Below are 14,493 nucleotides of genomic sequence, written 5' to 3'. Positions count from 1 at the left end.
TCAAGTTCTTTACTTTCAGCAAGCAAAGCTGTGTCATCTGCATAACACAGGTTGTCCAAGAGTCTTCCTCCAATCCTGATGCCATGTTCTTCTTCATATAGCCCAGCTTCTCAGATTATTTGCTCAGCATACAGACTGAGTAAGTATGGCGAAAGGACATAACCCTGACACATACCTTTCTTAATTTTAAATCAAACAGTATCCCCTTGTTCTGTTGGAACAAACAATAGAGTCACTTTACTTATTTTTATGTTTGGTTGTAGAGCTTTGCTTTAAAGACAGATATCATACGTAATTGCAGTGTCAGGAAATACTAAATCTCAATTACAGTCATCAGGCCACTTGATTATAAAATTACTGTTGCTTTACAACCAGGCATTTACGTATGTGATTAATCATTTTTAACTCTGGTTTACTTGTTTGTCAGGATTGATGGCATGCTAGAATAACTTCTATCTTCACTCATTCTCTGAAAAAACTGAGATAATTTGAATAATGCATCTGAGGCATTCTATAATCTGCCTATCAGAAACCCCAGTGTCAAATGTGTCTCTTTCCAAGTGCTCACATTAGCCTGTCTCTGGGTCTATCCATTCATCCTTCTGTCTACATATGCGTCCCTTTGTAAGAAACCCACTGTGCCCTCTGGTTTCACAAGCTTGAATATTGTTTTACGTTAATTCTCCTTTCCTATACTATTCACTTGGTTAGCATGAGGGAAAAGCAATATTGTAAAACACAGAGCAGACAGAAAGCACTGATTGGAATGATTCTTTAACTGGATCAAATATTTCACATAAGGGTGCAGTCTTCTATGACACTGAGGAATACAATAGAGGTCAATATACTCAACAGTTGTCGGGCCATAGGACAACCAGATCAATGCAAAGACCAAAATCAGATACAGAACTGCAAGGCCTAGTGAACTGACCTCTGTGACGCCCCTGAGCTGGTGAACTTAAGTGTTCTCCTTCTTCCACCACCTCCCAGGAGCCCAGTGGGATTTCTCAGGGGACTAGCACTGGTTTACTTCACAAATCTTGCCAGTAATATTTATCCAAAAGCAATGAAATTCCAAAGGCCAGATTTTTTGTTCTGTCAACAGTCTAAGTATTATCTTTGCTCTCTAAGACGGAAGGGCACCTAGGATAACTTTTTGCCAAGTTCGTTAGACTTGGATTCCTATCTTGAACGCATTAACCACATTTAACTTATTTTATGTAAGTTTTTACATTGTAATGAAGTTTTCTTGTTAAAAATAACTTACAAATGATTTAGGATTAAGACTTAATTTAAATTGTAATATTAAACTATTCCTTTTGAATATACACTGTAACGAACATTTGGTTTTATATTTTTTCATCCAGTTGTAATATGGAGGTCATATTAAATGTATCTTTATAACTCACTATTATAAAAATAAAAGGAATTGAGATAAGAATGGAAATGTTAACATCCTTACAGTGATTTGGTTAGCACTTTAAAATATCTGGAAACCTGGTGGCGTAGTGGTTAAGTGGTATGGCTGCTAGTCAAAGGGTTGGCAGTTTGAATCCACTAGGCACTCCTTGGAAACCTTATGGGGCAGTTCTACTCTGTACTATAGGGTCGCTATGAGTCAGAATTGACTCGATGGCAATGGGTTTTTTTTGGTTTTAAAATGTCTAAATACTTTCCTAATTTTTGGAGGAAAATCAGTGTCTAGATGAATGTGGGTTAAATGAATAGATCCAATCTGATCAGGGTACAACACAGAAACCGTGCACACAAAGTGGCATCACTCAGTTCTCAGTAAATACCATATATTTTGGTGGCATGGCAGGGAATGACAGTTTACTTCTGTATGTGAAGCAGAGCTTCTAACTCACATTCCAGCAATCTAATCAAAACGTCCTTTAGAATGATGAAGACGAAAAGGGAATATTCATTTTTTTAGTCAGATCTGGATAAATCTTGCCTCAGAGATTATATTTTTATATAAAAAGGAAGATATATTTAAGATGTATTTACTTATACTTCTTCAATTTAAAATAACCATGAACTACTCAGTCCATTAGTTCAATACATTAAAAAAAAATAAGGTTACATGGGAAGCTTATATTGAGGGAAGCATCTAAACCATGCAAATTTTTCATCTTAAACATTAAGACACAAAACTATGCTTTTGCCCGGTGATGCAGTGGCTAAGCGAACCCACCAGCTGCACTCCCCAGAGGAGTATGTGGCAGTCTGCTTCCATAAGGATTTACAGCCTTGAAAACCCTATGGGGCAGTTCTACTCTGTCCTATACGGTCCCCACGACTCAGAATTGACTCCACAGCAGTGTTTCCCGCCCCCCCTTCTGATATTAATCTTATTTTATGCTTTCATTGCTTTTTACATAACTCACAGTCAGTGATAGGTCCAATAGCCATGAAAATGTTATTTAATTATATATATATATAACCCTGGTGGTGTAATGGTTAAGAGATATTGCTACTAATCAAAAGGTCGGCAGTTTGAATCCACCAGGCGCTCCTTGGAAACTATGGGGCAGCTCTGGCCTGTCCTATAGAGTCGCTATGAGTCAGAACAGACTCGACGGCAACAAATTTGGTTTTTATGTATATATATATGTACATATATTATTATTATTATTATTATTATTATATAATATATATAATACACACACACACATACGCCCTTTGCCGTTCAGGCGATTCTGACTCACAGCGACCCTATAGGGCAGAGTCAAACTGCCCTCACAGAGTTTCCAAGACTGTGATCTCTTTGGAAGCCTAGTGCCCTATCTTTCTCGCTGAGTGGCTGGTGGGTTGGAACTTCAGACCTTTTGGTGAGCAGCCAAGTGCTTAGCCACTGGAGCACCAGAAATATATACAAAATATGTATGTAAGTATATATACACGTGTGTGCATATATATATGCCATATGCCTTTGGGAATATTAATAGCTATTTTCAAATGAGAAAACTTTCATTATTATGTAATTTGCAACTATTTTTTTTAAAAAACGTGCTTCAGTGGAGTCATCACCTCCTTCTCAGTGTCTCTGGCCGATTTAAGTTCAGTAAAATTACATCAGACCATCAGCGAATACATATGGCATGCTATCGACCTCAGTTACCAGTGTCGGTTTCTACAGAGGTTTTTTTTCCCACTGTGTTAACAACAGTGAAAAAAAGGACGAGGTCGTTCGTGGCCCTGTTACCTCCGATGATGACCGCAGAGTCACTTCCGTCTGCATTAACGAAGGGCTCTCCCTCATCTGTGGGTTCAGAACGACCTACAGCAGAAACAGGTAGGACAGAGGCAAGCGGGAAGGAAGACTGCTAAGAACTTCGTACTCATGAGAAAGACGAAGACAACTGGAATGGCAGAAATGAACGAGACATAAAGAACGCATAGAAAGAAGAGGACAGAGGCTGAGACGTGGAACGAGCAAACACAACACTTCCACCAGCCTCCCGCCACGCACCTGCGCTCCCGGCAGGTGGCCGCCTCTGCTCCCGCGCCGGGGAGCCGGGCCCCGCCCCCGCTGCGCACGTGGACGAGGTGGCCACGTGGCCGCGGACGGTGACCGGGGCGGGGCCTCCGGAGTGCAGCACCGCCCTCAAGGGAGCGGCCCCACCGAAGCTCACTGCAGACAGGCAGCCGGTGAAGCCGCGCGCGCCGGCGCGCCGCGTGTCGGGGTCCGCGCCGGAGGGCTCTGCGGGCGAGAGAAGCCGACAAAGCTAGTTATCCGACAGGAATAGGCAACATCTGCCCGACCGCAACGTGCAACCTCCCTCCCATTCCTCAGTCCCCGCGTCGTTAGAAAAGACGGCCCGGGCCTTTACCAGCAGGCTTGGCCAGCGACAGGCAGGTGTCAGTCATTGGCCAATTCACGAGCAGATGGAACTGCCTGTGAGCAAACTGCAGCTTCCCTAGGCGCAGTCACGGGGTGCAAATGCATGGTGTTCTCTGCCATTTAATTTTTCGGATGATGGCTAACATGAATTTTGTGACGGGATTTCTGGCCAATAATCCGGGGAGTTACGGTGAAATGTTTCCTGGACATGCGGACAACAGCTCTCTGGGAATCCTTTTTGTTGTCATCCCACAACCCTTTATTCTGCCAGACGGCTCTCGTGTCCCAGAGGTCGCCCCAAGGATGCCCTTGCCCTAACAGGCGCAGCAGTGCGGACTTCACAACTGCCTTCATTTCCTCGCCTTCACACTGGTGGCCTCTCTGGCCCCTTCTTATAAGAGGCGCCCTGCCTGCCCCATCCCGGCCCTCACAAAGTTCGGTTATAACAAGACCGATAGAGAGCAGAGATTGACACAGGAGATCAGAGAATCCATGTATGAATTGCAATGATGTCTGAATCCAGCATTCTGCTTGTTTAGAAGCATGAACTCTGAACAAAGGGGGCTAGTTGTGGATTTCAAATGCTTAAATGTGCCTACCCAGCTGGGAAGCGTCCATATATTAGCAGAGGAAATTATGTCAGAATGATCAGGACACTTGGCATATGCTGCCAAACTCCCTCCCCACTTCACCTGCTTAAATGGGCTTATTGACCCTCTTTTTTCTAACAATAAAATAGCCACCAGACTTCACCAAATAGCTTCCAGGTGCTAAGCAATTTACAGAGATTATGATTTAATCATTGCAGCAGTTATATGAGTGTTATTATTCCTATTCCGTAACTGAGGAGCATAAGGTTTAGAAGTTAGTAACATAAGACCTTAGTACAAATAAAGTGGCTCGGGAAGGGGAAGGGCTAACAGGATCCAGGCCTGTTTTCTTCAGTTCCTTTCTGAACAAGATTTTCTTTATTTTGTTTACTTGAACATATTCATAATTGCTCACTTTGGGGGATGGATAAATGAGCATCACTATGCTATTGTTTCTACTTTAATGGATATATGCAGATTTCCATATATATATATATATACATTCTACTAGTATTTGGGGGCACGGAGGGGTTGGTTTAAGAGTCAGTCCTGAAGTTCCCACTAAGAATCTCAGCTGTTTTATTCTTTTTGTATGTTACAGTTAACTCTTAAAGGACAATCTATCTTTTGTGCTCAAGTTTTGAGTACTTCTCTTTTGTCTCCATTTCCTGATCATGAATTATAAATAACCATAAATAATTTTGATTGAATATGTATTATGTGCTAGACATTGTGAAAAATAAAGAGCTATTACTATCACAAATACAACAGAGAGTAAGGATTTTGAGCAGAATTTCATGACCTGCCTGTTGCTACAGAGCTGGTAAGCAGTGAGGCTGGTTTTTGAACCCCACACTTGAACTCTGAAACCAGACTGCCAGCCAGCTGCACCCCATTCATCAGTTATAGAAAGTCACTCTCCTTGGATTAGCTGTTTGCCTCACATGATAGATGGAAAGCTCTTGGTGGGCAGTAGGTGATTGATTTATGTCCTACTCTCTAGCACTTAGTGTCTGCTACATAGGATGCATGCAATATGTTTTTATAATAAAGGAATAAACTTAGTTCCATCACCATGCAACTCACCCTTCTGTGGATAGCTCGGGCTGTTGAAAACATTTTAAAATAGGATACTCTCAGGTGTGGTCTGGCAAGTATAGAGGACCCGCCTTGTCAAGATGTTATTTGCAATGGCTCATGCTACAACTACTCTTCCATATTTGACTACCATCTTAAGCCACTGAGTTTCATTGAGTTTCAAGTTCAGTAAAGACTATTGCATTTTTACACAAATAACGTGCACCTTCTACATTTGTTTGCCAACCATGCCCTCCTCCCCACCAGGTATCTTCATAAGTGCCACTGTGCCAATTTTATGTTTACATGTTGCTTAAAAAAATTAGCATTAGCATGCTTACGAAAATATGTTGGGGGATGGTTGAGGGCGAGGTTGGCAAACAAACACAGAAGGCCTGATATATTTGCACAAAAACGTGGTACCTCATTGTCACTATAGTTAAGCAACATACTCTGAAGCTTCAACCCATGAGGTTGGTTTCTTGAATCCAATTAGGGTCTTTACCTTTATTCCTATTAAACTTTATCTCGCTATTTCAGTGTGTCATTCTTAAAAGCCAAATAGTTTGTATCAGTATTCCTTCTGGCTTGAAAAAGAACTGTATCTTCTGAGAAAAGAGGTCTGACTTTGAGACTTTCTGCAAACGCTATTTGAGTGTACAAAATTCTATCAGCAATTTTAAAGTTGCAGAAGTAAAAGCTTGTTGGGTAAGACATCTCTAAAATAATTAAAATTATGGGTATGATGTTCACATTGTTGTAATTATAATAAACATCTTTTTGAAACAAATACGTATCTTGATCAAGTTAACTATATGAGATATCAAAGAGCTTTAGGTATGAGGAGTTCCAAGTAGATTCATGAGTCCCAAGTATATTGAAATGCAATGAACGTGGTACAATTCAACTAAAGATTATTATATACATGTTGGAGAGCTTGGGGAGAGACTGGAACACTTAAACACTGCTGGTGGGAATGTAAAAATGTACAACCACTTTGGAAATTGATTTGGCGCTTCTTTTAAAAGCTAGAAATGGAACTACCATACAATCCAGCAATTCCACTCCTTGGAATATGTCCTAGAGAATTAAGAGCCTTCACACGAACAGATATATGCACACCCATGTTCATTGCAGCACTGTTTACAATAGCAAAAAGATGAAAGCAACCGAGGTGCCCATCAACGGATGAATGGATAAATAAATTATGGTATATTCACACAATGGAATACTATGCAATGATTAAGAACGATGAATCTGCGAAACATAACGTGGAGGAATCTGGAAGGCATTATGTTGAGTGAAATTAGTCAGTTGCAAAAGGACAAATATTATATAAGACCATTATTATAAGAACTCTAGATAAAGTTTAAACACAGAAGAAAATATTCTTTGATGGTTACGAGGGTGGGGAGAGAGGGAGAGGGATATTCACTAACTAGATAGTTGACAAGAATTATTGTAGGTGAAGGAAAGGGCAACACACAACACAGGGGAAGTCAACACAACTGGACTAAACCAAAAGCAAAGAAGTTTCCTGAATACAACCAAATGCTTCAAAGGCCAGAGTAGCAGGGACAGGGGTCTGGGGACCATGGTTTCAGGGGACATCTAGGTCAACTGGCATAACAAAAGGTATAAAGAAAACATTCTTCATCCCACTTCAGTGAGGGGTGTCTGGGGTCTTAAACGCTAGGAAGCGGCCATCTGTGATGCATCAATTGGTCTCAACCTAACTGGGGCAAAACAGAGTGAAGAATACCAAAGACATACGGTAAAGATAAGCCCAAGAAACAGAAAGGGCTACATAAACCAGAGACTCCATCAGCCTGAGACCAGAACTAGATGGTGCCCAGCTACCAAAGATCACTGTCCCGACAGGGAACACAACAGAGAATCCCTGATGGACCAGGAGAACAGTGGGATGCAGATCTCAAATTCTCTTAAAAAGACCAGGCTTAATGGTCTGACTGAGACTGGAGAGACCCTGACAGCCATGGTCCCCAGACCCTTTGTTAGCCCAAGATTCGAACCATCCCCAAAACCAACTCTCCAGACAACTGGACTATAAGATAGACAATGATACTGGTGAGAAGTGAGCTTCTTGGCTCAAGTAGACACATGAGACTATGTGGGCAGCTCCTGCCTGGAGGCAAGATGAGAAGGCAGAAGGGGATAGGAGCTGGCTGAATGGACACGGGGAATACAGGGTGCAGAAGAGAAACATGCTGTCTCATTAGGAGGAGGGCAGCTAGGAGTACATAGCAAGGTGTGTATAACTTTTTGTATGAGAGACTGACTTGATTTGTAAACTTTCACCTAAAGGACGATAAATAAATAAAAAAGATAAATTCTGAGAAATTAAAAAAAAGATTATTATAAATCAAGAAGTTTCTTTTCAGAGAATTACTTTTTATGGGCACCTTGGTTGCTTCCATCTTTTTGCTATTGTAAACAGTGCTGCAATGAACATGGGTGTGCATATAAATGGGGAAATGCTGCAACAGCAATACAGATAAGATTTCTTTTGCATGGCTAACATACTGACCAAATTACCAATCATTTTTGGTTGAAGTCTGGTATGAGCTCTGCCAAGACCATGATGATATAACACATCTAGAGCAGGCATTTACTTTAATGAATTAGATTCCTTTTGTGGAATTTATTTTTTAAAGATAAGTGAGCTCCATTTCTGTAAAATGCTATTACTGAAGGAAAAAACATTGGTAATACAGATAATGTACATTTAATCGATGCAAAAATTTCAACATTGCTCTGTGATCATTAGAATTGTGTCTTCTTGGCTGGGCCATTATTCTCAGTAGTTTAGCAGTTATGATGCAGTTTGGCAGTCGTATAATAATGTAATCACCTCCATGATGAGATCTGATATAACTGACCACCTCCATGATGGGATCTGCGGTACGTAGGCAATCAGTTGAAAGGAAATTTCTTGCACCCACTATAGGTTGACTTTCTGGCAAGGACCATGGGCTTTTGCCTGCTCTGGATCTTATAGCTGGCTCCTGTTCATCTAACTTCTGTTTCTTGGGACTTGAGGTAATAGCTACCTGCAGATCTTGGAATTTATCAGCCTCTGCAGTCTGTGAGCCAGAGGCCTGGTGTCTTACCTGCCAATCATGGGTTTGTCAGCCCCTGTAGCTATGTGAGTCGGGAGAAGCCTCCAGCCTGACCCAAGAACTTGGGGCCTTCCAGCCTCTACAACTGTGTGAGCTGTTTTCTTGATATAAATCTCTCTCCCTCTCTCTCTCTATAGGTGCTTCACTGGTTTTGCTTCTCTAGAGAATCAAGCCTAAAATATGCTCAAAATTGTAATAACTACCTTTTAAAAAAAGCAGATGGTTTCTCTCACTCTATTCATTTTGTGTCCTTCTAGACATTCAGAATCTGAAAAAGCAGTATTGAAATTTCTTGCTATATATGCATAGTTTATAATTTTAACAATATCTCCTTGCATTTTTTTATTGTTTTGGATAATACATTTAACTGATACTAGCTTGATGACCTAGATTTATGATTTTTATATTGTCTTAATAAACTGTGCCTTTTATCACAAGATACTGAACCTCTTTATTTTGCTGGGTTTTTCTGAACTTCTGAGATTTAAATTCTAACTTGTCATTAATACAGCCATTTTTTGCTTAATTTTTGGGGGGTGTGATATCTCTTGGCCCAACCTTCTTTGTCATATGCAGAAGTGCATTTAATTGGGTTCTCATAGAAATTAGCCTGTCCATATTTAGTATCTAACCTATATATCTGATTTTATTCCTTCCACATTAGTATTTGTCACATGAATTTTTTCCCTCTTTCTCTTTTTCCTTATTTTTGGTGCCTTAATTAGTTTGTTTCTCATTCTCTTTTCTTTCTTCTCTGAATTATTATTTCCCCATCAAGGCACTCAATTCTTCCACCACTTGTCTGCACTCACAGCAGAATATGATACATTTAGGATATTTGTGCCGCTTTCCCTTCCCCCAGAGGGGCCCCCTCCCATTCTTTTGCACAGATGAGACTTGGAACATTTTTGCATATTTTCCCTTCTCACCATCGTTTCCATGGCTTTACTTGGGTAGTGAAGTACTTTAGTCCCACACACACACATATATAGTTCTTTTTAGATGCCTTTGAGTCAATTCGAACTCATGACAATCCCAGGGTGCACAGTAGAACAGCTCCATAGGATTTTCAAGACTGACGTTTCAGAAGCAGATTGCAAGGCCTGTCTTCTGAGGCACCACTAAGTGGGCTTGAACTACCAACCTTTCAGCTAGTAGCTGAGCGCTTAGCCATTTGCACTACCCCCCTCTATATATACACACACACTAATGATAGGCAGTTTAGGGTGTGTGTGTGTGTGTATGTATATATATATATACGCATTTGTTGTTAGGTGCCATCTAATAGGTTCTGACTCATAGCGGTCCTATATACAACAGAACTAAACTGCCCAGTCCTGCACTATGTTCACAATTGTTGCTATGTTTGAGCCCACTGTTGCAGCCATCTCATTGAAGGTCTTCCTCTTTTTCAATAACCCTCTACTTTACCAAGCATGATATCCGTCTCCAGGGACTAGTTCCTCTTGATAACATGTCCAAAGTATGTGAGACAAAAAGTCTCCCCTCCTCCTTTCTAAGGTACATTCTGGCTGTACTTCTTCCAAGACAGATGTGTCCACACTACATATACGATATATACATACCCACACCTCCTATCATTAATCATGTAGCTGTAACTATGCATGTATGTGTGTGTGTGGAGGTATTAAAATATACTGAAAGGCTTAGTGCTCACACTGTCTCGCTCTCCTTCCTCTTTCCCTATTCTGAGGTTTTGATGAACTTCTCTAGTATTTTCCCATATGGGTTACATGGTTATAATTTAACCTGAATCTTTATTATTTAAAAGATCATTCAATAAATAAATTATATATTAGCTAAATGTTTGAGTTGTAGCCCATTCTTCCCATAGCACAACAATATTATTATTCCATCATTTAAAAAATTCTATTGTTCCTAATAAGTTGGATGCTGATGCCAAAATCATTGTTTTTTACTTTGCCATAACTTCTCCTTTTTCCAGGATGCTTGTTAGATTTTTCTCTGTTTTGTAATTCGGAATTTTACCTGAATTTGCCCAGATGTGTGTTTTTTCTTACCAGAATTGGTGAATCCTTTCAAACTGCAGCTCAGATTTTCTTTTAGCTTAGAGAAATTTTTATGTTTGGTGTAAGACAGAGGTCTAGTTTCATTCTTTGCATGTGGAAATCCACTTGTCTCGGTACAATTTATTGAAGAGACGTCTTTCCCAATTGAATGGACTTGGAACCCTTGTTGCCAATCAATTGGCTGAGATTATGGGTTTATTTCTGGACTTTCAATTCTATTCCATAGATCTAACTATGTATTCTTATGCCAAGACAACACAGTCTTGATTATTGTAGCACTGTAGTAAATTTTGAAATTGGGAAGTGTGAGTCCTCCAACTTTCTTTTTCCAGATCACTCTGCCTATTCTGACTTCCTTGCATTTCCATATGAATTTTACGATAAGATGTCAATTTCTGCCCCCCTCCCCCCAAAAAATATAGCTCTGGGATTTTGATAAAAATTGCATTAAACCTGTAGCTCAACTTGGAGAGGATTAGGATCTTAGTAATATTAAGTTTTGAAATTCACGAACATAGGCTGTCTTTCCATTTATGTAGGTCTTCTATAGTTCCTTCAATAATGTTTTGTAGTTTTCAGTGTACATACTTTGCATTTTTGTAAAAGGTATTAAAAAGTATTTTAATCTTATAGATCTTACTGTAAATTGAATTTTCTTTAATTTCTAGTTGTTCACCGCTAGTGTATAAAAATATAATTAATTTTTGTACGTTGATCTTGCATCCTGCATCCTTGCTGAACTCATTTACAACCACAACAACAAAAACGAGTTGCCTTTCAGTTGATTCCAATTCATGGTAACCCCATATGCTTCAGAGCAGAACTGCCCCATAGGCTTTTGACTGTAATCTTTACAGTGGCCAAGCCCTTCTTCCTTGACCCCACTGGGTGGGTTCAAACTGCCAAAGTTTTATCTAGTTGCCAGTGCAAACCATTTGTACCACCTAACGACATTATTTACTGACTCTAATAATAATTTTTTTCTTTTTTTGTGAATTCCTTACCAGGGTATACCATCTATAGTTCGTTCCCAGTTTGGATGCCTTTTATTCTTTTCCTTGCTTTAAAGCCTTGTTGAGTCCCTACCCTGCAATCCTGAATAGAAATTATGAGAGCAGACACCTTGTATGGCTCCTTACTAGAGCAGAATGTTTTCAGTTTTTCACCATTAAGCACGAGGTTAAGTGTAGGTTCTTCACACACACACCTTGTTAGATTGAAGAAGTCTCCCTTCTATCTTTAGTTTGTTGAATGTTGTTATCTAGAAAGGGTTGGATTTTTGTCAAATGCTGTTTTGACATCTATTGGAAACCCTGGTGGCGTAGTGGTTAAGTGCTACGGCTGCTACCAAAAAGGTTGGCAGTTCGAATCCACCAGGCACTCCTTGGAAACTCTATGGGGCAGTTCTACTCTGCCCTAAAGGGCCACTATGAGTTGGAATCAATGGCAGTGGGTTTGGTTTTTCTGGTTTTATTAAGATAATCAGAACACCAGAAAGATGTTTACCTGTGTTTTGCTGACTATGCAAAGGCATTCAACTGCACGAATCATAACAAATTATGGATAACATTGACAAGAATGGGAATTCCAGAACCCTTAATTATGCTCATGTGGAACCTGTACATAGACAAGAGGTAGTTGTTTGAACAGAACAAGGGGATACCGCGTGGTTTAAAATCAAGAAAAGCGTGCATCGGGGGTTATCTTGTCACCATACTTATTCAATTTGTATGCTGAGCAAATAATTTGAGAAGCTGGACTATATGAAGAAGAAAAGTGGCAGCAGGATTGGAGGAAGACTCATTAACAACCTGTGATGTGCAGATGACACAACCTTGCTTGCCAAAAGGGAAGAAGACTTGAAGCATTTATTGATGAAGATCAAAGACTTTAGTCTTCAGTATGGATTACATCTTAACATAAAGAAAACAAAAATTTTCACAAGTGGACCAATAAGCCACATCATGATAAATGCAGAAAATATTTAAGTTGTCAAGGATTTCATTTTACGGGCATCTACAATCAATACTCATGGAAGAGTAGTCAAGAAGTCAAACAATGTATTGCATTGGACAAATCTGCAAAAAACCTCTTTAAAGCGTTCAAAATCAAAGATGTCACTTTGGGGACTAAAGTGCACCTGATTCAAGCCAGGTGTTTGCAATTGCCTCACATGCATGTGAAAGCTGGACAATGAATAAGGAAGACCAAAGAAGAATTGATGCATTTCAATTACGGTGTTGGTAAAGAATATTGGATATACCATGGACTGCCAGAAGAACGAACAAATATGTCTTGGAAGAAGTATATCCAGAACGCTCCTTAGAAGTGAGGGTAGCCAGACTTTGTGTTACTTACTTGAGACGTGTTATCAGGCGGACCAGTCCCTGGAGAAGGTCCTCATACCTCATAAAGTAGAGGGTCAGTGAGAAAGAGGTAGATCCTCAATGAGATGGACTGACACAGGGGCTGCAAAAATGGGCTCAAATATAGCAACGATTGTGGGCATGGGGCAGGACCAGGCAGCATTTCGTTCTGTTGCGTGTAGGGTTGCTATGAGTAGGAACAGACTTGAGGGCACCTAACAAGATTGAGATGATCATCTGCTTTTTATCCTTTATTCTACTACCATATTTTTATGAAAATAACATGAACTGTTTTACTTAATCTTATCATTTCCATGCGTTGTATGTCTGGGCACATTATTTGGGAAAAATATGGCAGAACAATTCTGGTCTGGCGGATGGCAAAAAAAAAAATATAATGTTCACGTTAGTTTAGAATACAGTAGTATGGTGTATTACACTTGTTGCTGTTATTGAATGAACCTTGAATCCCTGGGCTAACTCCTAGTTGGTCATTGTGTACAATAATTTTTACATGTTGTTGGATTTGGTTTGCTAGAATTTTGTTGAGAACTTTTGGGTCTACATTCATATTCTAGAAATTTTGTAAACTCCGTGTGTCTTTCTGCTCTGTAACTTCCCATCTAAATGACGCAATTTCTTAGGCAGATCATAGAAAAGACTAACATGTCACAAAAGTCAGTATAATTTTTAATATTAAAACTGTCTTTGTGACATCTCTATACAAATCTCAGAAGGCAATTTCATGAAATAATTAATTATTCAAGATGTTTTGCATTTTCATATATGAAGCTCTATTTGAAGGTACAATCTGTCAATGGATTTTACATTCCCTCCACAGAAAGTTGACCTTCTCAGCTTCATATGAATTAGTGTATTGATATGAACGATTTATAACCTTAGGAGAAGAGGTAAGCACACATCTTTAGTCTCCACATTTCAAAATGGATTTTTGTTTCCTTTTGATATTTTGGTTTTGTTTTTTCCAGTTATATATTTTAAAGCACATAAAAAAAATCAAAACCAACAGAATAGTGATTATACAACGTTCTTTGGAGAAATAAAAATATTAAGGTACTGTACTGGGTTGCTGTACTTTAAAGCTCTTATATTGGAGATTATTCATCTAATCAGAGTCACTGCTAGATAGAAAAGTAGAAATCTTAAGATTTACATTTAAAGTAGGACGATACTGAAACCATCTTGTAGGAACTAAGAAAACTGAATTTGAGTGATCATCATTAATAAGATCTTTGAGAAATGGAAAGAGCAAGGGTATGCTAATTTGAAAGTGATCCCAAAACATTCTGTCTAAAGCACATTAGAGTAAATAATAATAATGATGAATCAAATTAAATTTGAACACTATTTTATTATCTACTAATAAATCAGTTGCCATTGAGTCAGCTCCCACTCATGGTG

At 39.4% G+C, this 14,493-nt stretch overlaps 1 protein-coding gene across 1 annotated transcript in view; it reads right to left on the bottom strand.

Moving 5' to 3' along the window:
- The window catches only part of LOC100664503 (contactin-associated protein-like 3), a 361,706-nt gene that overhangs the window by 10,909 nt on the left and 336,304 nt on the right, over positions 1 to 14,493 (bottom strand). Inside the window, exons 22-23 of the mRNA XM_064291046.1 lie at positions 3,458 to 3,706; positions 3,209 to 3,256 (exon numbers count right to left, since the gene is read on the bottom strand). Coding sequence (XP_064147116.1) covers positions 3,209 to 3,256; positions 3,458 to 3,706 — 297 coding nt within the window. The remainder of the gene's footprint in view (positions 1 to 3,208; positions 3,257 to 3,457; positions 3,707 to 14,493) is intronic.

The sequence above is a fragment of the Loxodonta africana genome, chromosome 9 (genome assembly GCF_030014295.1).
Source record: "Loxodonta africana isolate mLoxAfr1 chromosome 9, mLoxAfr1.hap2, whole genome shotgun sequence".
NCBI classification, from domain to species: Eukaryota; Metazoa; Chordata; class Mammalia; order Proboscidea; family Elephantidae; genus Loxodonta; species Loxodonta africana.
This window is presented reverse-complemented; position numbering and strand designations above follow the sequence as displayed.